We start from the raw sequence: 24,154 nt of genomic DNA, 5'->3' as shown, positions 1-24,154 counted from the left end.
TTAAAGCATTTATACCTATAACTTAATGAGGAAAATGTGTGTTGTTTTCTGTTATGTGCTATTAGGAATCTAACTTTTTATTTCCCATTTTAAGCTGCTTATTCTCTTGATGCCCCCCACACCCCCCGAACCCCACCCTCCCCCCTTGTTTGAGCATCGTATCGCACTGAAACAGGATTTGGCAACTTTATTTTTCCCATTGAGGAGTTGTGCCTGCTTTTCTGCGGGAGCAATCATCTTGCTAATCTTACTGTGATGGGTGAACTCCCAGATGAAAGAGAGAAACTACATTCCCCAGGAGCAGATTATTGCTGTAACGCTGGTGTTTGGACTCATTTCATGGTGCGGTTTTGAAACGGAGGCTTGATTCTCCTTGTGTGAGAAACCCCCTGATCTTGCAGGAGTGTACGGCACACAGTGATAATGCAGAACTTGATGATGCAGTTTAATTCACACTAGCCTGATTATATTATATTCACACGAGTCTGATTTTATTCACACAAGCCTGATTATATTATATTCACACGAGCCTGATTTTATTCACACAAGCCTGATTATATTATATTCACACAAGCCTGATTTTATTCACACAAGCCTGATGATATTATATTCACACAAGCCTGATTTTATTCACACAAGCCTGATTATATTATATTCACACAAGCCTGATTTTATTCACACAAGCCTGATTATATTATATTCACACGAGCCTGATTTTATTCACACAAGCCTGATTATATTATATTCACACAAGCCTGATTTTATTCACACAAGCCTGATTATATTATATTCACACAAGCATGATTATATAAACGCTAGCCTGATTTTAGATTTTATTCACACAAGCCTGATTTTATTCATACAAGCCTGATGATATTATATTCACACAAGCCTGATTTTATTCATACGAACCTGATTGTATTCACACAAGCCTGATTTTATTCACACAAGCATGATTATATAAACACTAGCCTGATTTTAGATTTTATTCACACAAACCTGATTATATAAACACTAGCCAGATTTTAGATTTTATTCATACGAACCTGATTGTATTCACACAAGCCAGATTTTTAGGCTGTAATTACAGGGGTTTTTATATTTGGGCTTTCCATCTTTTTTAATAAATTGAGAGCCAGTGGAGTGCAGCTGGTTGTGCACAAGAGTCACATAATATAGTATTATAATATATTATTAATAGTACCTCTCTATGTAAAATAAAAGGTCATTTGGGGTTGAGACCTGTACGTCGCTGTTCACCTGCTGCTGGAAAAGCGTACAGAATGATTCTGTGATAGCTGCCTAAATTTCGTTTTTTATATTATTCACTCTTAAAACACAATTAAAAGGAAGTCACTTCTTAAAATGAAGGCCATATTGTTTTGCCCCATAACAAGAGTTGCAATTTTGGTCTTTTTATGGATGGACTCGCCTGCACATGAAATCAGTGTCATTGTTCAGTGTGCATTTCGAACTATAAATAAATACATTATGCGCTGCGTGTGTACATGCCAGAACTGCACACTCAGTTGTTTTTGACTAAAAATGCTGTTCGTATATTGCAGTTCCTTCAGAAGAAATGTACAGCACCCTACATTAATGAAACCAAGGCCTGAATTTGATGACGGTGATATGACATGGGGATATACTTTATATATGTATATATTATTTTATTTGTTTTACTCAGAACAGGTAAATTACTCACATAATTTTGGGTCTTTGTCCATTGGTTCTTCACTCCACTGATGTGTATGACATGTAAAAGTATATATTTAATGGAAGGGAACATTACATTACAGTTACATGTACTTATCTAACGCTTTTATCTGAAGCGACTTACAGTTGATTAGACTAAGCACGGGACAATCCCCCCTGGAGCAATGTGGGGTTAACGGTCTTGCTCAAGGGCCCAACAGCAAATGTTGGATCTTTCTGTGGCTTCCCGTGGCTTTCTGTGGCTACAGTGGGGCTTGGACCACCACTTCGTCCCAGTGAAGCACCGTAGCCCCCTGGCTACAGACCGCCCCCGTGAAAGGAGAGTGAAACAGTGATGGAGAGCAGGCCTGCAAGGCAGGCAAAGCCTCGCTCGCCCTCGCTCTGCCCCACTCTCTCTCTCTCTTCAGCAGCGGGGCGAATGGGTCCTGACTGGAACATCTTTAAACACAGGACCCAGAATCCCCTCCTCTGGATGTCCCCAGTCTGAACATGCGTAAAACCAGAGGGCAGGACAAGTCACACAAACATCTCCCCGCAAACTCGATTTTAAAATGCTTATTCAATTTATTTCCACAATGAAACAAAATGTTGATGAACTTTGGAGCAAAACTTATTATGTGGGGCTATAATCGGGCCTTTTAATCCGGTTACAGGTACGGCGTAGACGGCGAGATCGGGGCGTCCACGTCTAAGCGCATTTATCCGGCGAGGCCTGTGCGTCTGACGCCTCGCTCTCTCCCCGCCGTTCGCCCCGGCCGTTCCCGCCCGTTGCTCCCTCTCCTGACAAATTGGATTAGGCTGCATGAATTAAAGCAATAACACAATTTGTTTACAACGCGTCATTTATTTCCTGTCAGGCGGGGTTCCGTTGACGGCTCGTGAGCCCCTGACCTTTGACCCCGGGCCGGTTCAGCGCGCCGCAGATTTATGACGCCGTTCCATTAACTCCTTCACGGCCGTGAGGGGCGCTATTAAAGAGGGCTGATCGCGGGGCGTGACAGTCGGCCGCGTTCAGGTCGGCCAGGTGCCGGAGGGCGTGCGGGGTAGGACTGCAGAACGCGCCGGGGATATTGCTTTACCCCCCCGAACACCGACCTGTCCAGCGCCGCGCGCAAACGCGCTCTCCTTGCGGCTTGAAATGGCTGTCTTTAGAAACGTATTACTGAAGCACGCTTAACTTCACTTAAAAATGTTTGTGATGAAAGGATGTTTATCTTTGTGAATCCTTCAAGACAACATAATTTGTAAAAAAAAAAAAATTATTATTTACAAAATGTTGAGAATAAACATTAGGGTGTGTTATAGCAAGAGGAAACTAAAGGAACGGGTCATGCAGGACTATACCCCGTTTACCTTCGTCACAGGTGTTTATTAAAACCCAAACAGCAGCACTGTCTTGGCGGGCGAGCTCTGGGTCTGTGTTCCCAACAAGACAGTGAGGCATTGAAGCCGCCGGACACGCCAGCGATGTCAGACTCCAGCGGGGCCGACCTCAGACTGGCCGTTTCACTCCGTTCCCTCCTGCACAGCTGTAGCGCTCGACCCCAGCACAGCACAGCACAGCACAGCCAGGCAACCTCAGTCGTGCACACACACCTTAAAACCACCGTACTTCAAATAAAAGCAGCAAAAAACCCCCCGATAATTTCTTAAACCCACGGTCGTCCATTTAGCACCTTGTCCGTTGGAAAAGGCTTCAGAAATGAGTTATTAGAATGACGAATGAAGGTAAGTTAGAGCCGGGATGGCGGTCTGCAACCCCTCCCCCCTCACCCCCCCCCCCCCCCAAACTCATGATCCTTAATTAGTGATCTTACAAAGAGGATGTTTTTGAGAAAGGGTAATGGGGAAGTAATGAGACCAGAAAAGGGTCATCCCCTGGTCCTTCGTTTGGCAGCTTGATTAATTTATTTCTCCTTCTCTCAGATCGCTTAAAGGCCCCTTTGTCACCGCCGGTTTTTTTTTTTTTCCTCTCCTCCTCTCTCTCCCACACTCCTGTTCTCTCATGTAACTCGGTCGCGGAGTGTCTTTTTTATTATTAGCACAAAGCCATGCATTGTCGCACACTTAAGTTTGCGTCCGAAAAAACCTACTATTTTTGCTTTCGACCTTCAACGACAGGGACGTCGGGACGACCAAAGTTTGGTGTCATTTCGTTTTTAACTTTTCGTTGGGCGGAGAGTACAGTGAGAGTAAGTGTGTGTGGTGTTTTGGTGTGTGTGTGTCCCCTGCAGTGTAGCTGCATTAATGTTGTTTAATATGTTGGCCCGTAGCGTGTGTTTTTAATTGAGCTGGACTGACTGTGGAGTATCACTCACCAGTGAGGCAGGGTATTGATTAAAATGGTGGCACTGAAAACGGGCCACTCTTTAGTGTGTAATTAGCGAGCTGTTGGGGAAAGCTTTTCCAGGAGGGCCGTTTCCATCCGGGGCAAAGATCATAACCTGGAGCTATCTCCTGACTGCTGCTGACCATGGTAAAGACTGTGGACTGTGGTAAAGAATTACACCCCCGTGTGGTTTCGGTGTAGTTACATTACATTACATCGCATTTTATTTAGCAGACGCTTTTATCCAAAGCGACATATCAAGGTCATAGAACAAACAACCAAACGGGTTACACGAGGCACAATTGATATACGATCGATTGTAAGACCGTGAACATGAGTCCAGTGCACAAAGCAGGGAGGCCAGGTCTGTAACTACCATACCAAGACGACAACGTACAACTTCAGGAACTGCAGTACTGAGACGAATACAAATTCAAAAGTCCTAGTTAAATGAAAATGCGTAATTCAGGCGTGTTTGAGGGCTTTTCTCCCAATAAGGGAGTTGTTTGCCTCATATGCTATTTGGGGGCTTAGGGCTGATATTTTTTATTCCCTTCTGTTACTCTGTAAAACGTCTTTGTGGCCGTCTTCTGTAAAAAAAAAAGTCGGGTAATGAAACTGAATTGAATTTAAATGCTCAGTGCTTATTTTGTCCTGAGTTGCAACGAGCTCCAAGTAGGATGGTGAGGTGTGAAGAAAAAAAAAGTCTTATAATAATATTTATTTTATAATGGTTCATACAATACTGTATAGGAATGTTCCAGGTTGGCTTTTTAGGTTGCTGGGTGGGTGGTGCTGTCACTTTCCTCTGGGCCTTCCTCATGGTAGGCCTGCTGTAAAGCACGCTTGGGGAAAATGGAAATATTTGTGTTAAATTATTATTTATTGGAGTATTTATTAACAGTATTATAGGCAGAAGCGATGAGCAATGAGACCCGACTCTTAACTCTGTGTATATTTACCCACTCTCTCAGCCCGCCCAGGGATGAAGGTATATTGTCTTCATTCCCTGGATTTTTTGTTTTAATATAATAAAAATAATAATAATAGATTTTATTTGTGGGCGCCTTTCAGAGCACTCAAGGACACCTTACAAGACACAGTAAAAACATCATACAAAAACTAATCAATCAATAGCACCGACATGTTATATACAACAAGACATATAAAATTATCAACATAAAACATAATATTGCGTTAATGACCTAGGAAAGGTAGATTGTGTTGATGCCTGAATTACGCTGTGCTTATTATCAAGGTCAAACCTACCGATCCCCGTAGAACAGAAGTGTCTTTTTTTGTGGGGGGGGGGTAGGATGTCTCATCGAGAGAGTCTGTAGGACTGTTCATTCTGAACCACCCTGGCCTGATGAATGACGATAGCCTTTTCCAAGAAGCAAAATGAAAAATAAATAAATAATACAAAAAATTCAATGAATTAAAAATATGGTTTACTCTATATTTAGATTATCTTTTCCATCCCTGTGGGGTAGAGGCAACATCTGCTGCCGCTCCGTGGAGATCTCCTGTTAACTGCTAAAGGGTCTGGAGCAAAGGTCCTTGTACAAACACATTTTTGGCTGCAGCTAATCAGCTTTAGAATGGCAGTGTTCCTCTCACACCTGACCAAGTCCGCCATTTTAAACGGTGAGGACACACACATTTCTGTCAGCCTGGTATAGATGTACTTATTGTGTTCCTCTCACCTGACCGCGTTCTCCATTTTAAACGGTGAGAACGCACTCACGTCTCTAGGCCTTGTTTGTCATAATATAGATGGACTTTTTGGGACGCAGAAAGAGTTGATTTATTGTGAGTCAAAACCGTCAGTAAACCATTCAAACTCATTCTTCACGTTCAAATTCATGAAAATTGCTTGATGTCTGTGGTACAGATGGTGGAATGCTTTGCTACCGTATAGTTAGGCTTGATATTTGTTCCAAACATGCATTTCACAATTTTGCATTCTTGCTTGTGTGTTGTTTGTTTGTAAAGTAGTACGAATGTGCTATTGTGTTTTCGCTCTTCAATCTCAGATCAGTCTATTTGTATAGTGTCGCCCTCTAGCATTCTGGAGGTGATTTTTTTTTTTTGTATTTAGCATTTTCTGTGAATTTCTAACTTTTAGCATATGATATATAATATTCCATGGGAGTAAGAATTTTCTGGAAATTATGAATTATGTTAGTTCATGCACACACACACACACACACACACACATAAACACGTGTTTCTGCCCTAAAGTGCAATCTATGAAATGCAAAAACAGTAAGAGAATAGATCCTTTTTTGGAAACATTTGAACACCATGACTGTTATTTTGGCTGTTAGTTGCACACAGTGGGCTGCGCTGCAAAAGGCTGCTTGAAATAATGTTGGCTGGTCCTGCGAGCGCAAAATGTAACAACATGTACTATTCAATTTTATAATGATCTATTGTGGCGTTTGAGGATAACGGTGTCAAATATACACATCGCAGTACTTTAGCATGCTATAGAATTCACATTGCTGATTGTTGAAATCTAAATTATACAAAAAACACTGCATGCGAGAATTTATACTGAACGCTAATCAAATGTCAGACGTACGGATATGACAGATGGATGTCTTTGACCATCTCTGCCGCCAGCTGCTCCACTCAACGTGAATTATGTATTAATATAAACACAAAACTGTGAGCTACAGGATATTGTCCCAAATAATATTTTTCATTTAATATGCAGCTTAATCCTATTTTAATTACCATGTGCGGGAGCGTACCTCTGTCCAATTCGGTTTGAATACATAAACACCTTTCTCTGCATAAACATGAAGGCTTTTTTCAAACAGCCGGGCGAACTTGAGACTTGTGGCAATTACAGGAGGCTGGGAGCAGAATGGAGTGTCATTCCGTCTTTTTGGCGAGGTTTTGCCGAGAATGTAAATAACGGCACGTTACACGTGGAAGGCTGGGGAGATCAGACGGTGTGACATTACCTTCAAAGATTGGCGTTAAATTGAGGAACTCATTCATGTAAGAAATGAGCTAATGTTTTTTACCCTAAAAGAAAAAAAAAAAAAAGATTGATATATAGATTTTTCTTTTTTTTTACTCTACGCATTTTAACACCTGCCTGCTGTCCTCCTGAGTTTTCTACTAAAAAAAAAGGGCTAATAAAAAAAGCGTTACAGGGTTTATGTTTTCTTCATTAGAAATGGTTTAATCATATTTCTGCTCCATGCCTTTGTTTCTCATTATTGTCTTTATTGTGACTTGTGTACTATAAACGCACGGTATGCCACAGAGCAGACGACGCTTTGAATGTAATTAAACAGTACGTGCAGGAGTGCCTCCAAAACGTCCCTCTCCTGCAGCAGGAGAACTGCCGGTGTTGCTCCGGCTGGGCAGGGAGGCCTGATATTTCTGTTTTGAGTCTGAATTAATCGTGTTGATTCTGGAAGAGTTAATGAAAGCCCTGTTTTCATTAGTCAAATTCTTCATGCCTTCCCTGGACTCTGTTCTGGGACCGTGCCTTTGTTCCCCTGATACAGCCTCAGACTGAGGGGGGAACTCGCTTTCAAAACGTAATTTATAACAACCGGGAAAAACTTTACAAAGTACAAATAAATCTATTTTAAAAAATCCCATAATAAGGTGAGAGCATAATTTAAATCCTTTCCATTACAATGGGACTCTTTTTGAAAAACAACCAAAAAAAAAAAAACCTGCCTTTATTTTATTTGGCTGAGGGGTAGGGGACTGTGGGTGGTTTCATCATTTCATGTTTCTCGTGTGTGTCCATGATACACAGAGAATAAAAGATTTGCTTATCAGAAAGACAATTGTATAGATCAAAGGCCTTCACCACTCTTTTTAATTGCCAAGCCTTTCTTTTCTGATTTGTTCCAATTGTCGTAGGCCGAGAAAAAAATAAAAGTTTGATTCTGTTTGGCCATATTTATAATGCAGATGTATTCAGGAACAGTAATCAAATATCAAAGGGAATGAGTGGGTATCCTGCGTCTCTCCTCCCCTGAGTTACAGACGCTTTGTTGAGCGGGGCGCTGCGTCTCTCGGCATTGGACACAGGCAGAACGGAAAAGCTTTAAAGCCTAACTCGTTTAAAAGAAAAGTAATCACGGAGCAGGGCCCTCGGACGAACGCGTCGGCCTGAGATTCGGAAAGTAAACATTTCTGCTGATGTTTGAGAAGTGAAGTTGTCACTAAGCGCAGCCTGCAGAAGCTTTGTGAGACCACCCTGTGCTCGCTCATCCGTGGGTTTCTAACAGGGGTCTGCAGGCTGAGGGTCACCGTGGATACGTCACGTCACACTATTTAAAAAATGAATAAAAAAGTCATGTATCTAACCCTATATCCCGTTATCTAACTTATGACGGGGTTCCTTGGAAAACCTTTCTGCCTGGGTGGGGGGTCTCTGGATCCAACCCGGTTCTAAACCCCTCGACCCAGGGAGAAGGAATCATCCCTGTGCGTGTCCACATTCAATTTTGTTTTCCGTCTCCACAAGCTGTGCACAGAATCAGAAAAGCCACGCGCGTGAACCGCTAAAAGCGCTCCACATAAACATGTGATTGTTATGGCTTATCAGCGGCTCAGGAATGTTAGTGGTTAATGGGAAATGGTGTCACAACGCAGCCGTTGGGGGCAGTGGGGACCAGGGCACGTGTGTGGAGACGTTATACACCGTGTGCAGACCCCGCTGTAGAGGGGGAATAGAGCTCTCCGCGCGCGGGAATAAAGACGCATGACTTCCTTACGCATCACTGTCTGATGTACATCTCATTTCCACTCTTTGTGCTGTTGTGGTCAGACGGAGGAGAAATGAAAGGAGAGAGAGAGAGAGAGAGAGAGAGAGAGAGAGAGAGATTACGGGGTAGATGGCAGCGACACGGAGATCTCACACCTCCGCCGTGCGTTATATGTGTACGGTATTAACTCGCATCGGTACCCCTCAGATTCTTCTTCCTGAAACGGGGGGGGCGGGGGATCTGGATACAATCCTAATGAAATACGTTTAAAGGGGGGGAGAGATCCCCAATGTCAACTCTCGAATTACGAATCGGCGAAAGTGTATTCTAAACAATCTTCAGACTGCGGTGAACTCCCAGTGAACCGGGATTGAAGCCCCGCTGGGTTTAGGAAAGAAAGGCAGAAGAGAGAGGGAGGAACGGAGAGGAGAGCGGTCTGCCTTTATGCGTTTGATCTCCCTCTTTATGATTGATGCAGATGAGGTGGCTTCTACAATAGCTATTTTCTCTGTTGCTTTTTTCGCCCTCAGTGTAGTATAATTGATCGTTGATTGAATTTCCGCTTTAAACTATGTTATTGAAATACTGACAGCAACAACAGCAAAAGCAAAGTTTTTTAACAATTGCTATCAAACACCAGGGTTTGTTGCAGTCTCTGCCCGTGTCTGTAACTCTCGTTAAAAAAAAAAGCGGGGTTGGTGATATTATTTATTTGTTTCATTTCAAACTGATTGTATTCAGAGTAAAATTGCTCCTTTGGGTTGGGTTTTATTTCTCCTCTGTGTAATTAGTTTCTTTAAAACATTTTCCATTTTCATACCCACGCCTTGTCCCTGCTGTTGATTAAATCTTGTTTGATTTAGGCCCCTTGGTCTAGATGTTATTTGAAAAGCAAACTGTCTGCAATTATTACCGTGGCCCACCGTCTTGTACGTTTCTTTTTTAAATATTGAAACATCCAAACAGCGGTTGTTGCGGTGTCTGTGTGTGTCTGTGTGTGGGGGGCGGGGGGGTATTCTGGCGGGGAGCGGGGAGCTCGACCCGGCTGTTTACGATGCGGCGTACCCTCTCGCACCAGCCGGCGTCTCGAGCGTGGAAGCAGCCGCACGCAGGCGCTGAAATTTCAGTGCTGAACACGGCGGTCCGCAGCGGTCCCACTCTCAGAATCTAACCGTGCAGCGAAGAGCAGGAGGAGGAGGAGGAGGAGGAGAACAGCAGGCTCGCCACCCTTTAGCGGTTAGCTTGTGATTTAAGAGCAGTTGTAGTTCGGAACGATTTACCGCCGATGTAAACCGCCAGCCTGGCCGAGCGCCGCGGTTCTGCTTTGTTTGGTTGTGTATGGCGTTTATTTAATGTTTTTTTTATGTTTGTGCAGCGTTGCATCCGGTCCTCAATGGCCTACCATCATGTTTTTAGTCTTGGAATGAGGCGCCTAACTGCTGAGTCATTTAGAGAAGTGTTACCCTCGATTTTGCTGCATTATTTGTATATTACAGCTCTCTGTAAAAAGCCCATATTATATTCTTATTTGAAGAACACACATTCTCCTGAATTCCTCAACATTTCACACAGCTGAGTAATTGACATTACTGCTAATATTTAAAACATATTAAAACCCTTCTGTCTGGAAAACTCCTGATTTGAATTTTCACAGGCAGTAGTCAGAATGCTCCTCTAACTCTTGAAAATGCAGAAGATTTTTTTTCCTGTTAATCAGATCTTCCTCAACCACCTGTGTTTCCCCCTGTCAGTGCTCCAGGCCTACCACGGTATTTTAATTTGAGCAGTAATTATCTCGTGTTGACTGAGCATTACTGCAAGACGTGTAATTTATGCCTTTTGAATTGGGAGTCTTAAACAAATGTAGACAAATATCGTAATAAAGACAACATTTATTTCCTTGAATCCGTTTGTTCACATTCAATTATAAAGAGTTGTTTTTGTCGATGTGTTTCACTCCCCTGAAAAGCAGCGTTTTTTTTTTTTTTTTTTTTTCTCTGGGAAAATTAACGGAGCCGCTCGGATCGCTGTTCCCTGCCGCGCTGCTGGCGCTCACTCCGGAACGCCGGGAACGCCGGGAACGCACGTGCTTCCCGCTCCGCATTGTTCAGCCGGAAAATCGCCCCGTGCCCTTCCAGCATCTCCTCCGTATCTCCCAACACCCGTGACTTGATTTGTAACTTGATTTCAGGAAAGTGGGGGAAAGGGGGGGGGGGTTGGGTTGGGGATGTGGAGAAGAGAGGGGGAAAAAAGGGAAAAACCTGTAGATTATCCAGCTTTCATTAGGAAGGGACCGTGTCAGAGAAAGCAGAAATCAATTTATTATAGACTTAAGTTGAGAAAATTGCATATTCTCCCTGCATGTGCTGAAGAGGCAGTTTGTGGGCCTCTCGGAGGGAGCAGACCCTTTATTAATTGTGGTGTGTGTGTGTGTGTGTGTGTGTGTGTGTGTGTGTGCGAGAGTGCGCGTGTGAGTGTGCGTGAGCGTGTGCGTGCGTGTGTGTGTGTGTGTGTGTGTGAGAGAGTGCGCGTGTGAGTGCGCGTGTGAGTGTGCGTGCGTGTGTGAGTGTGTGAGTGTGTGTGTGTGTGTGTGTGAGCGTGTGCGTGTGTGCGTGTGAGTGCGTGTGCGTGTGTGTGTGTGTGTGTGTGTGTGTGAGAGAGTGCGCGTGTGAGTGTGCGTGCGTGTGTGTGTGTGTGTGTGTGTGTGTGTGTGAGTGTGTGAGTGTGTGAGTGTGTGAGTGTGTGCGTGTGTGAGTGTGTGAGTGTGTGAGTGCGTGTGCGTGTGTGTGAGCGTGTGAGAGAGAGAGTGCACGTGTGAGTGTGCGTGCGTGTGCGTGTGTGAGTGTGTGCGTGTGTGCGTGTGTGAGTGTGTGAGTGTGTGAGTGTGTGTGTGTGTGTGTGAGCGTGTGTGCGTGTGTGCGTGTGCGTGTATGAAAGTTTAAGGGTCCCAGCCCGAGACCAGCCATTTCATCAGGCAGGCGGAGATAGCGGATGGACCGCTGGTGGGCGCTGGTGGGCGCGGGCAGGGGGAGTGGGGCAGGGAATGAGGGGGAGAGGGGCAGGGGGAGAGGAGAGGAGAGGGGGAGAGGGGTGGGAGAGAGGGGCAGGGGGAGAGGGGTGGGAGAGAGGGGCAGGGGGAGAGGGGGAGAGGGGGAGAGGGGGAGAGGGGTGGGGGAGAGGGGGAGAGGGGGAGAGGGGGAGAGGGGTGGGGGAGAGGGGCAGGGGGAGAGGGGGAGAGGGGTGGGGGAGAGGGGCAGGGGGAGAGGGAGAGAGGGGCAGGGGGAGAGGGGGAGAGGGGCAGGGGGAGTGGGGCAGGGGGAGAGGGGCAGTAATTAGGGAGGTGCACCGGGGCTGAATAGAAGACCCAGCCAGGTGGAGAGGAGATTGGTGGTATTTATGAACGAATGTCATAATTGTGACAGGATGATGAATGAGCCCAGGAACACTGCCATTCCCCCCCTGTTTTTTCCTTTTCTTCTTTAAGAAATATATGATAAAATACAGCCGTAAAAGTTGATGACCAATTTTTGTGTGGTCTGGTCAAGGCAAGGTCACTGGGCTTTCTTTTTTTTCTTTTTTTTTTTTTCTTCTTAATAATTCCCAGTCCTCCAAGGCAAATACTAATCTATGGGCCTGGATGAGCTGGTCAAAGTCATTTGATCTCGTATCCTTGATAAGGTGCCCTTTTCTGCCCAGGTCCTAACAAGCTTGTGACATCCAGGTGTATTTTAACATCATCCTTTCCCCGGTCTCCTTTACCTGCTTAACCAGTGAATTTAAAGGTCACAGTCGCAGAGAGAGAGCAGTAAAACGCACACACAGCGCTCCCCCATCGTGGTACCCCAAATTTCTCTACCCACTGCATTTCTCCTGTTTACACCCCCCACCCAAACACGCCACCCCACCCCCACCCCCCCAAAAAAAATACAACATAAAAAAAAATAATAAAAAAGCTTGTTTGGATCACTGAATTCTCGTAGGTTCTGGTCCAGTGTGACACAGGAGCTGGGTTTCAGCGTGGAGGGGTTGGAGGGGTTGGGGGGGGGGGTTGGACGGTCTCTGCAGCAGGAGTGGTTTTTGATCTCTTAAGTGTGGCCCTCCTGCAGGCCTGTGGCAGGGGTGAGGGCCCCTGCGTGAGAGCCGGGCGGTGCTGGCCGGGTCCGCTAAAGGCGGTTCTGTGATTAAACGGGTCAGGAGAACGGAGCAGGAAGCAGAATATTACAACTTAAGGCCTACCTCTGTATCGAAATTATACATATACAGTAGAGTTTGTCCAATATGAAATTGTGCAGGGGAACCCTTTTGAACATACCCTTTTGGATATTTGAGTTAAAATGAAGCCTTACGAAGCATGGCCGCTTTGCACGAGTGAGAAGATGACTTTCTCAGATCTGCATCAACAAGTGAGAATGTGGTCTCAGGAGCAGGGCAGACGAGTGCCTGACCATCACGGCTGGAGGCGGGCGTTGGAGAAAGCTCCCTGTGAACGCGTCGGACTCCGGGGCGCGTGAGCGGTTTCAGGGAAAGATGTGGATGCTGCACCTGAACTTCCTGGGGACTGAAGGGCGAATAAAGTGCACTTCCTGTGAAGCGATGCTACCCCCCCCTCCCCCCCCCCCCCCGCCCCCGGCGGTGCCATGGGAACGGCCCGGCCGGGAGATTTATCACCTATTGACACGTGAGGTGCCGTGAACACGGAGTGGGCACTGTACATTGTTGACTCATGAGATGTGCAGGAGTCCATAAATCATTTAAAAAATAGAAAGTTGCTTCATCTCTCTATTATACTCGCAGGTTTTTCTCCTTTGTGGAATTGATGAGACGCATTAGCCGCGCACCAAATAAAGAAACGCGCCAGCAAAGGCACCCGAGGAGAGGGGAAGTTTATAAAATATCATTACGGCTGTCTTTTACCGCGCCCGTGTGCGGAGGGGGGGGGGAGGGGTCGTGCGCTTCGTCCGACAGACGGGGGGGGGCGGAAACACTGAAGAGAATCACGGGCGAAAGGGGGGGGAAAAAAGTGAATCCTCAGCCTTTCCGAGACGGAGCGGCGTTCCCAGAAGAGCGCGAGCCGTTCTCATTCCCGCCCCGGCGCTCCGAAGGTCGGAGAGGTCGTCGGGATGTTATGGACAGCTGTTCTCTCGAGGAGACGGGGCTGAGAACAACATTTATTTCCGCCGCCGTCCGCTGCCGCCGGGCGGTGACCTTGTCCAGACACCCCGCCATGTGGTCCTCCATCCCTGCCTCCCTCGTTTACATTTCTACAGTAACGCAGCGTACAGCATATTACTGTATATTTTATTTTTTTCTACTTCTACTTTTACTACTTCTGCAGCGCCGTAGCTTGATTGCTCGTTGGATATTCTTCATTGCCGGTATTATATTTCTGTTCCTCATTTCGAGCGCTCTGCATTATGTGGTTATTGCATCAAATGAGAGGGCATTTATGCAGACAAACAGCATTTCTCAGAGCGAATAACGCCGGCTCCGTCTTCAGCCACTTACCGTAAAGTTACTGAAAAACAGAATCGTTCTGAAATGAGCGGGAAACACACTGGTGTGGAACTCACCGGGCTGTTTCTCGCCTTCTTAAATCGAATTTCTTTTGTCATGGGGAAAGATGGAAGAATGAATCAAAGTGGAAGCCTAAAATATTATTTTTGCTACAAGCAGTTAGCATTGTCACCTGTGCCACTGGCTTTGCGCAGTCAGCAATTATTCCCAAGTTAAACAGAGACTCCAGCGGTGTTAACTTTTCCAACGCCCTTGAAGAGTGTTGAGGTTGTCAGCCCTCTCGTAAAATTCTTGAACGATTGCGTCTCTGCCTTCCTCTCTCTCTCTCTCTCTCTCTCTCTCTCTTTTTTTCCCTGAAACCTGGCCATCTGTCTAATTGTTCACCTCCATTGCGTTAGTGCTTTTTACATGCATCCCCCCTCCCCCCCCCCCCCACCCCCCTCCTCTTTCCAGGCAATAAACTTTATTTTCTTCGCAAGACTTGAATCTGCAGGAGATGGTGGGCAGGCAGGCTGCAGCGTCTCTCCCTCTTGGACATGGTCCAGGTTCCTCCCGCTCCCCGCGCTCACGGAGCTGTTGTCTGTTCACACATCGTCTCTGTCCCGGAGCTCCACAGCGCTCCCAAGTCTTTATCCACAAAATTCCATTAATGCCTTCACAGAGAGCCAGCGGAGCCCGGGAAATGGGCACGGGATTTTTAAACCACTACTGAACCATCCTCCTAAATTGATACTAGATCACAGATATCTACGGCAGTATTACGCACACACACACACACACACACCAGCCACGCATGCACACACGCACGCACATCCATTGTGTGTACATGCTATATATAACTGTAATACTAGAGTGGATTGTAATGATTCCTGGAAGACGTTTTTATTCAAACGCGTTTTCCTCAATGGCATTGCACAGGGGACCGCATGATGTTCTTCACAGTCTGATTCACAATACAAAATATTACCCTTTCCCGTTTATTTATTTATTAATTCATGTTTGTGTTGATGCGATAAAACCTTGCGGGCGTATTCGTGGGAATTATTGCTGCTCTCTTCGCGTGCGAAACCTTATTTTCCTCCTAATTTGTCGACAGGCCTCTCCCGACGTGTCCGCGCGCTGCCGGCACGTTCTCGGTGCACCCGCAGCCGGGGACCGGCGTGAGCTGGACGTGGAGTGGAATTCTCCGCCCTGATAAAGCTTGGCGCCGTGGTTATTGTCGCCGTGGTTATTGTTGCCGTGGGTTTAGTCCCGGGGTCAGCTGACCGGGGGGGGGGGGGGGAGAGCAGGTCGGCTGAATGCAGCGCACCGCGGTCTCCCCACCGCGCGGTCCCTCCCCTGTCACATGCAATTGTACCTCCTCCTGATGTGTATGATAAATCTCACAGGCCTCCGTCGGGACAAAACAAACAGGGGGACTAAAAGAGATTGCGGTTGTAGTTGTAATAAAAATAAACCAGTTTGTCAAGCCTCCATCTTACATTTATCAGCCTATTTGGGTCCACTGTTTCGGCTGCCACACATCCCGGGAAACACAATTTGTCACTTTGTAAATACAGCCATCACCCGAGCCGCTGCAGTCTCTGGCCCCCACCCCCTCTCCGCCGCCCCCCTCCCGTCTCCCCCCTTCCCCCCTCTGAAGGATGGATGTTAAAGGTCTGCTCTTTCAAGAAAGGAAATATTATGGAGCTTGTGATAATATATGTTTGGTCGACACAGGGCCGGGGCAGAATTAGATTTGAAGTGCGAGGGGTATGGAAACAAACTGTCTCCAGGCGACCCGCACTTGCCTCTTTCGATTTTCCCCCTGCTCTCAAACAACTCGGAGAGACGGAGGTTGTTTTTTTTGGTTTTTGTTTTTTTTCAGCTTGAAATGTACAAATGGCGCCATCGTTGATTTGCGTCTGTCTACCCTGTAATGGGTGTTGAGCGCCACACTATGAGAACATTAGCTTGTGCCCTGCTGAACAAAACAGCTGTTCAGACCAGCTCCCAACTGGACATGGTTTAGCTGGTTGACCAGTTCAGACCAGCTCCCAGCTCGACATGGTTTAGCTGGTTGACCAGTTCAGACCAGCTCCCAGCTTGACGTGGTTTGATGCTGGTTGACCAGTTCAGACCAGCTCCCAGCTTGACGTGGTTTGATGCGGGTTTTCAGGCTGGTTCAGCAGGCGGAGCTGGATCTTACACCAGGGCGGGGGGCAGAGGCCTGACTCCCTGTTCACACTCCACAGGCCGGCTCGACGCCCCACAAACTAGGGCGGTGCCGGCACGCAGAACCGCACTTCAAAGGGGCGCGTGAACGTTCGTGTCGGAATCGATCACAGCCGTTTAACCTCCATTTTCCTTTTTGTTCCGTGTTTATAGACATCTGCCCCGGCTCCTCGCGTCACGCACGGGCAGTTCGGCGAGGGGGGGGGGGGGGGAGGGGGGTAGAGACAAAGAAAAGATGCCCCCGAAATAGATATCAGATTTGTGAACGGGTGACAGGCGGAGCAGGAGGCAGAGAGCGCTTCACGCGCGCTGGGTAATGGGAGTTGACGGCGCTCCTCGGGGAGACGGAGGGGGTGGGGGGGTGGAGTGGGGGGGGGGGACAGTGGCAGCTGAAATCTTCCGCGGAGAAAGGCAGGCAGCCGGTATTCCCAGAACCCCGGGAACAATCCCCTCCTCCGTGAGGAATGAGCTCGACGGCCCATTTGTCTGCGATGCAGTCCCCGGTTCACGGCCCTCAAACACCATACGCGTGAATATTCCACGCGCACATATATATCTTAGGGAGATGGCCTCTTGCATTTTACAAATGATTTAGCTTTTATGGGAAAAGCTTACGCTGACAAGCTCCCTATCACACTTGTTCGCGGGATGAATGGTGTTGGGGACCGGGCCTGTATCTGGCACTTTCCGTGGCGTGGTAATATATCTATGACATCCACAGCCAGTCAGGCTCCTCTCCTGTTGATTGCTTGTACCAGTCTTGTGTGAAGGGGGCGCAGACTACGCACTGTTAATCATCTCTCCTAATGGCTACCGGTGGATTATTAATGCCACTGGGAGGGGAAATGTGCTGCAGAAGATAAGTACTTGTCATCCTCCAGGTTAGTCATTTCGGGATCTGGGGTCTGGAAGGAGAGGAAAACCGGGACAGAGAAGGAAGGGGGGGGGGGTTAGCGTAGCGCTCTCCTTTCCTGCGACACGTCGCTGACGCTCCATTGTCTTAAACCGCGCGGTTCAGCTCTGCCGTGTAAAATCTCATTGCATCACATTTATTTTTATCCAAAGAGGCTTACACAGTTGATTAGACTAGGCAGGGGACAGTCCTCCCCCTAGGATTAAGGGCCCAACAGCTGTGCGGATCCTATTGGGGCTACACTGGAGCTTGAACCAATAACCTTCCAGGTCCTAGTCATGTACCTTGACCATGAGGCTACGGACCCCAAAATGAAGAAGCACTTTCTGTTTTTTGTAAGTCTTTCTGTGCACACTCTCATCACAGGTGTTTATTGGGTTGTTTTCATTTGGATGGAAACTTCCGCAGTCTCACCCCGTCTTGGTCCTGTTTTGAGGTTTTTGTACTTTTGATGCTTTGTGATTTGACAAGCAGTTAATTTTCCAGTCTGTGTGTCTGCACTGCACACTGGTTATTCAGATTCCCGACTGATTCAGGGAAACGTCATCGGTTTATTATGTAAGGCTGGAAACTGTTCATGCCCCACACAGAGCTGAGTTAAAGAAGTATAGTTTTCTATCATTTCTATTATTATTATTATTATTATTATTATTGTTATTATTGTTATTATTATCAGCACTTCGCCAACAGTGCACGTTCTCTCATTCTGACATCTGCACTGGGTTTCTTTTGAAGAACAACTGGATCTTTCACTACATCTCTTTAAAAGACCGGTCCGAGCGGCTCGTCAGACGGAGCCTGGTGCGTACAGGACGTTCACAGGGCCCAGCCAGACAGCGCGGTACGAGCAGGAGCCGACCGAGTGGAGTCGAGCAGCCATTTTCCTCTCCCTGACATCAATTAACGCCATTTACATACCCAGCCGCTCTCCGATAACATGCCGGCAAAGTTTGAGAGGGCCCCTAGGCCAGCGCTCGACTTGATGTTATCAGATAATCATTTTTCCAAGTTGGAGGAGCCCGGGAGGCTAAAGTTAATTTTCTGAAATGAGACTTATTAGGTAGAGCCCTTTTGCCGGGCTGACAGGTACATCTGGGTGAAGGATTGTGGGGTGTCAGAGGAGGCGGAGCGGGCTCTGTTATTGGCCGCTCCAGTACAAGGGAAGGCTGATTTAAATACGAGTGCCGCAGCGGGTATTAGCGGTGAGAGGCGTCTCGTCGGGTTGAGCTGGAGGTAACGGGGGTTCAGGAGGCCCTGTTCTCTCACTGCCCCATTACAGCCCGCTCTCCCTGTTTAATATCAACACAAAACTTCTAACTGTTTATCAACAAGGCCCTGAGGGCCACACTGCACTGGAGTAACTATTACTGCCTTGTTATTGCACATCTATTTATGGACTGTGTATATAAAATACCTAGATATGCTTTGCTTCATAGCCTCCTAATAAACCTGCTAAGCCTTTATCGTGATTTTTTTAAAGGGTCTTAAAGTTTTACAGAAACTTTATTCTGTGAGCTGCGTTTGCGTTGGTTCTGGCAGGAAGGCTGTGCGTGGATGTACCGTGCTGGGCTGGCTGTGGGGCTGTCTCATCCCTGGGCCTGCTCTGTTTCCTGGGGAGAGGCTGAAAAGAGACCCAGGGGCCCTCTTCACCAGGATCGATACACAGTAAAACGCCCGGTGTTAAATCCGCTCCGTATGGTTCTGCTCTGGTCAGACCGTATGGGCAACCTGTAGCCTAGTGGGACCCGGAAGGTTGGTGGCTCAAGCCCCGGTGTAGCCCCGATAAGATCCACACAGCTGTTGGGCCCTTGAGCAAGGCCCTTAACCCTGCATTGATCCAGGGGGGATTGTCCCCTGCTTAGTCTAATCAACTGCCAAGTCACTTTGGATAAAAACGACAGAGATAACAAATTATTATTATTATTATTATTATTATTATTTTATAGAACAGACACCATTCTTACAGTACATGGCATGCTCGTTTTCCCCAAACTTGTTTTATCTCCCAGCTTTGACTGGAGTTTAGTATTCAGATCCATTGACTTTTTGCACACTCTATTGTGTTTTAATTGCCATTTTTGCATCTACACTCAATAAGACATAATGACAAAGTGAAAATTTTCAAATGACAGTTTTATCAATGTATAATTAAACACAGTGTGCAAAAAAGCGTAGGGTTCTGAATACTTTCTGAAGCCACCGTACAGTAGATCTGACTGTCTGTTTCCAAGGAGAGAAATGGATATATATATATATTTTTTTTGTATTTAGAAAATTAGACGCCCTGTCGCGCCTGCCGGGGCCAGGAGTGGAGCTGAAACGGCCGTGTAATGGATGTTTTGATGAAGTCAGGCACTGACCTGGCCAGTCGTATCCTGAAGCAGGCACTTGAGCTTGTGCCATGAATTGTGCATCGTCTTGAAAGGATTCATAACGATGTATGGCGTGAATGCTGTTAAACCTAAAAGCAAGCGCTGAAGGGCTCTCAGTCATCGATTCCGTTTTTGTCATCTGGTTCTGAAGGCCATTTTGTATACCATTATGGACATTATGACAGAGGAGGCTTTTTATGTTTCTCACTGTTCACTGACTGTCATTATTCCCCAAGAAAGTCATCTTTACCAATTTTGTATGTAAACCACCTAACCAGACCATAAAACTCCCCCCTGGTGTGCTCATTTGTACCCCTCAGTGCTCCCCTTCAGAGAACCTCTCCTAATGCAGGGTACTGTATATTACAGTGGAGCAGAAATATACAGCTTTTCACAGTGCTCTGGGTAACCGGCGAGCAAATCCATCCTCAGCACATTCCACTCATGGGTTTTAGTGATATTATGGGCCTAAATGTGTGAGCTGTGTGTGTGTGTGTGTGTGTGTGTGTGTGAGAGAGACTGAGACATCTGGGGAGTGTGTGTGTGTGTGTGTGTGAGAGACTGAGACATCTGGGGAGTGTGTGTGTGTGTGTGTGTTTGTGTGAAACTGAGATATCCAGGGAGTGTGTGTGTGTGTGTGCGCGCGCATGTGTGTGTGTGCACATGTGTGTCTGTGTGTTTGTGTGTGTTTGTTTGTTTGTGTCCGTGTGTGTGTGCATTGTTTTTGCATGTGAGTGTGCGTTTGTGTATGTGTGTGTGCATGTTTGCGTGTGCGTGTTTGTGTGTGTGCGTGTGTGCGCATGTTTGCGTGTGCATGTGTGTGTGTGTGTGTGTGTATCTGCACTGAGAGCCTCACACTGCAGTCACTCTCTCTCTGTCCCCTGCAGCACTGACTCCTCTCTCTCTGTCCCCTGCAGCACTGACTCCCCTCTCTGTGTCCCCTGCAGCACTGACTCCTCTCTCTGTGTCCCCTGCAGCACTGACTCCTCTCTCTGTGTCCCCTGCAGCACAAAGCCCAGGTGGAGGCCATGATCCTGGACCTGGCCTCTCTGCGCAGCGTCAAGGAGTTCGCTGAAGCCTTCAAGGCCAAGAACCTGTGAGTGACCTCACTTCCTGTCTGTCTGCTCCCCCCCCCCCCCCCCCTCCCCTGATCCAGGGATCATCCAGGGACAACTGCTGCTTTCCCACCCTCCCTTTACCTGGGAGTCAGGTGTGTCCACCCTCCCTTTACCTGGGAGTCAGGTGTGTTCACCCTCCCTTTACCTGGGAGTCAGGTGTGTTCACCCTCCCTTTACCTGGGAGTCAGGTGTGTTCACCCTCCCTTTACCTGGGAGTCAGGTGTGTTCACCCTCCCTTTACCTGGGAGTCAGGTGTGTTCACCCTCCCTTTACCTGGGAGTCAGGTGTGAAGACAGTCTGGCCAATCAGTAGGACAAACTCTTCAGCTAATTTACCTGGGGAAAAAAGGAAATGAGGACCAGATTTGGATTCCAGGTCCAGATTTGAGGATTGTTGCCTAATATGTTGACCAGGAAATACAGTACGCACGAGAAGGTAGATTTTAGCTCATATTATTTTTAGCGTTACAGTTTGTGTGGGCGTTTTTAGACGTTTCAGGCACAGATTGGAGCGAATGCAGCTCCGGTGGAAAAGCACAGCGTTGGTGTTTATTGCAGAGAGGCGTGTTCATTTCAGCGGGGGCCCAGGAGGCTGTGTGTCCAGCTACCCGGCTCATCCGGCAGCATCCGTCCACACCCATAATATTTGGTCTCCCCCTGCTGTGGTTGTTAATCACGGAATTACCTTCTTTTCTTTTTTTTTTTCGCCCGCCCTCCTTCCACTAAAATTACAATAACAAGCCGACACTCTCGGAGATGTATCATAAACTCTGCCCCGGCTGTTAAATTACATTTGCGTGGAGCGCGGGGTCTGGGGCGAGCCCTGACCTTCTCTGCTCTGGCATTAGAGAGCTATTAAATCAGCACGAGGGCACAGGGCCATCCCCTCAAATAATAACGCTTGTGTTCCCCCTTCCCCTTCTCCCCCCACCCCCCCCCCCCTCCCAAGTCAATAAGCGACTGACCCAGTCTACAAAATAATTATATCAAACTGATTTCTAGAGAGTAATAAGTCCTTCACAGTCCCCTAGTTAAACCAATTATGGCGGAGCCTTGATGAAGTTATGTTTTTCTAGAGAGGGGAGAGATGACGTTGGCATTCCCAGTTCCTCGAAGGCTGTTTTTAGAAAGCGGCGGAGCTCAGAAGCAGGATTCGGCTGCTTCTGCAGGTTTCTCTCGGCCTAATGATCATGATGACTGGGCTTCCTGAAATAGCAGTGTTTACTGTGTGAACACATTTCAGCATGTTTATTGATGAGGACACGTGCAGGAAGAATAAAGCTGTTTTCGGAGAGAGCTCGTTTGATCTGAGGCGCTGCTGTTGAGCGGGTTTCAGCTTCTTTGACACCTCGTGACCGAAGGACCTCTACACGAACACGAGCGTGACTTTCACATTGTTCCTGTGCTCGCTTGTACCGCTCTGTGTGTGTGTGTGTGTGTGTGTGTGTGTGTGTGTGTGTTCTGCAGGGAGAACAGTCTGTGTGTGTGTGTGTGTGTGTGTGTGTTCTGCAGGGAGAACAGTCTGTGTGTGTGTGTGTGTGTGTGTGTGTTCTGCAGGGAGAACAGTCTGTGTGTGTGTGTGTGTGTGTGTGTGTTCTGCAGGGAGAACAGTCTGTGTGTGTGTGTGTGTGTGTGTGTGTTCTGCAGGGAGAGCAGTCTGTGTGTGTGTGTGTGTGTGTGTGTGCGTGTGTGTGTGTTCTACAGGGAGAACAGTCTGTGTGTGTGTGTGTGCGTGTGTGTGTTCTACAGGGAGAACAGTCTGTGTGTGTGTGTGTGTGTGTGTGTGTTCTGCAGGGAGAGCAGTCTGTGTGTGTGTGTGTGTGTGTGTGTGCGTGTGTGTGTGTTCTACAGGGAGAACAGTCTGTGTGTGTGTGTGTGCGTGCGTGTGTGTGTGTGTGTGTGTGCGTGCGCGTGTGTGTGTGTGTGTGCTCTGCAGGGAGAACAGTCTGTGTGTGTGTGTGTGCGGGTGTGTGTGTTCTGCAGGGAGAACAGTCTGTGTGTGTGTGTGTTCTGCAGGGAGAACAGTCTGTGTGTGTGTGTGTGTGTGTGTGTGTGTGTGTTATGCAGGGGAACTGTGTGTTCGTGTTTCACTGTGTGTTAGAGTGTGCATATGTGTGTGTGTTTGGGTTTGTTTGACTTAGCGTCTTTGAGATTTGTCAATGAAGATTTTAATGAGGGTGGGTGCAGTGCAGGCCTTGACAGAATTAAAGTAAGAACATATGACATGGCCCATAATGCACCTCTTGTTCCTGACGGGCAGTGTTTGCTCAGCTGTCTGTAATGTGGGCCCACAAGATGGCCGCCTGACTTGGTTCCTGAGGTATAGTCTTGCCAAGGGCTTTGAAGTGACTGTTTTGACAGAAATGTGTGGGAATTTTTAATGGTAAATGAAAGAGAAAATTCTAACACAAACATTTTTACTCCGTAAGCAAAGTCCTTGAATCCCCCACCCCCACCCCACCGTACTTCCTGACTCCTTTCTAAGAACATTTGAAGCCTTAAATACAAACAAATGGAATGAAAAGGGGAAAGAAAGGGGAAACAGGCCAATATAATGTGGAATAAAAAAGACGGACAGATATATTGGCGAATTTGAGGAGTTCCTGACACTATTGAGCATTTCTAAATAAAATCCATACGTTCATGCTCTCGGCAGCGAGAATTGTTTGCACAACAACTCCCTGTGTGCAAAAAAATCTTTTTACATGGTTTTATTCCTGTAATTATATAATGTGAGCGGGGAAATCGGAGCGGGCTCATTTGTGAATCAGTTGTGTGCGAAAGTAGAGAAAATCAGTCCACTTCGTGAGGAATTAGTCCCAGCTGAAATGGAGGCGTTTGAAATGGAGGTTTTTTTCTGCCAGCGCACTGAATGGAGCTGAACCCAGCCAGGCTCCGGGGCTGCGGCGGGGTTGCCAGATATGCAGTTACACTGTAATTTTCGGGATTACACTGGGGTCTGGGCCCTGGCGAGCGCTGCTGGGGGAGGCGGGGGGGCGGGGGGGGGGGGGGGCATGCCGTTACGCACGTACCCGCGTGCCCCCGAAAAACCCAACGCTAACTTCTGATTACGCTGACGGGGGCTGGTCCAGCTGGCCTGGGCCCTGACTGGAGTTATTACAGGCTTATCAGAGGGCCTCTGCTGGGTCCTGCCGTTACAGGACACGAGTAAACACAACTATCTGTCACAACAAAGCTAAATTCACGCACAAGAAAAACGGAAAAACAAAA

At 47.3% G+C, this 24,154-nt stretch overlaps 1 protein-coding gene across 1 annotated transcript in view; it reads left to right on the top strand.

The window, feature by feature from the left end:
• wwox (WW domain containing oxidoreductase) overlaps positions 1–24,154 on the top strand; it is a 374,624-nt gene that overhangs the window by 75,847 nt on the left and 274,623 nt on the right. Inside the window, exon 6 of the mRNA XM_061222163.1 lies at positions 20,814–20,902. Coding sequence (XP_061078147.1) covers positions 20,814–20,902 — 89 coding nt within the window. The remainder of the gene's footprint in view (positions 1–20,813; positions 20,903–24,154) is intronic.

Source organism: Conger conger, chromosome 15 (assembly GCF_963514075.1).
Source record: "Conger conger chromosome 15, fConCon1.1, whole genome shotgun sequence".
In the NCBI taxonomy this organism is placed as follows: Eukaryota; Metazoa; Chordata; class Actinopteri; order Anguilliformes; family Congridae; genus Conger; species Conger conger.
The sequence above is the reverse complement of the archived record's forward strand: the minus strand, read 5'-3'. Positions and strand labels throughout refer to the sequence as shown.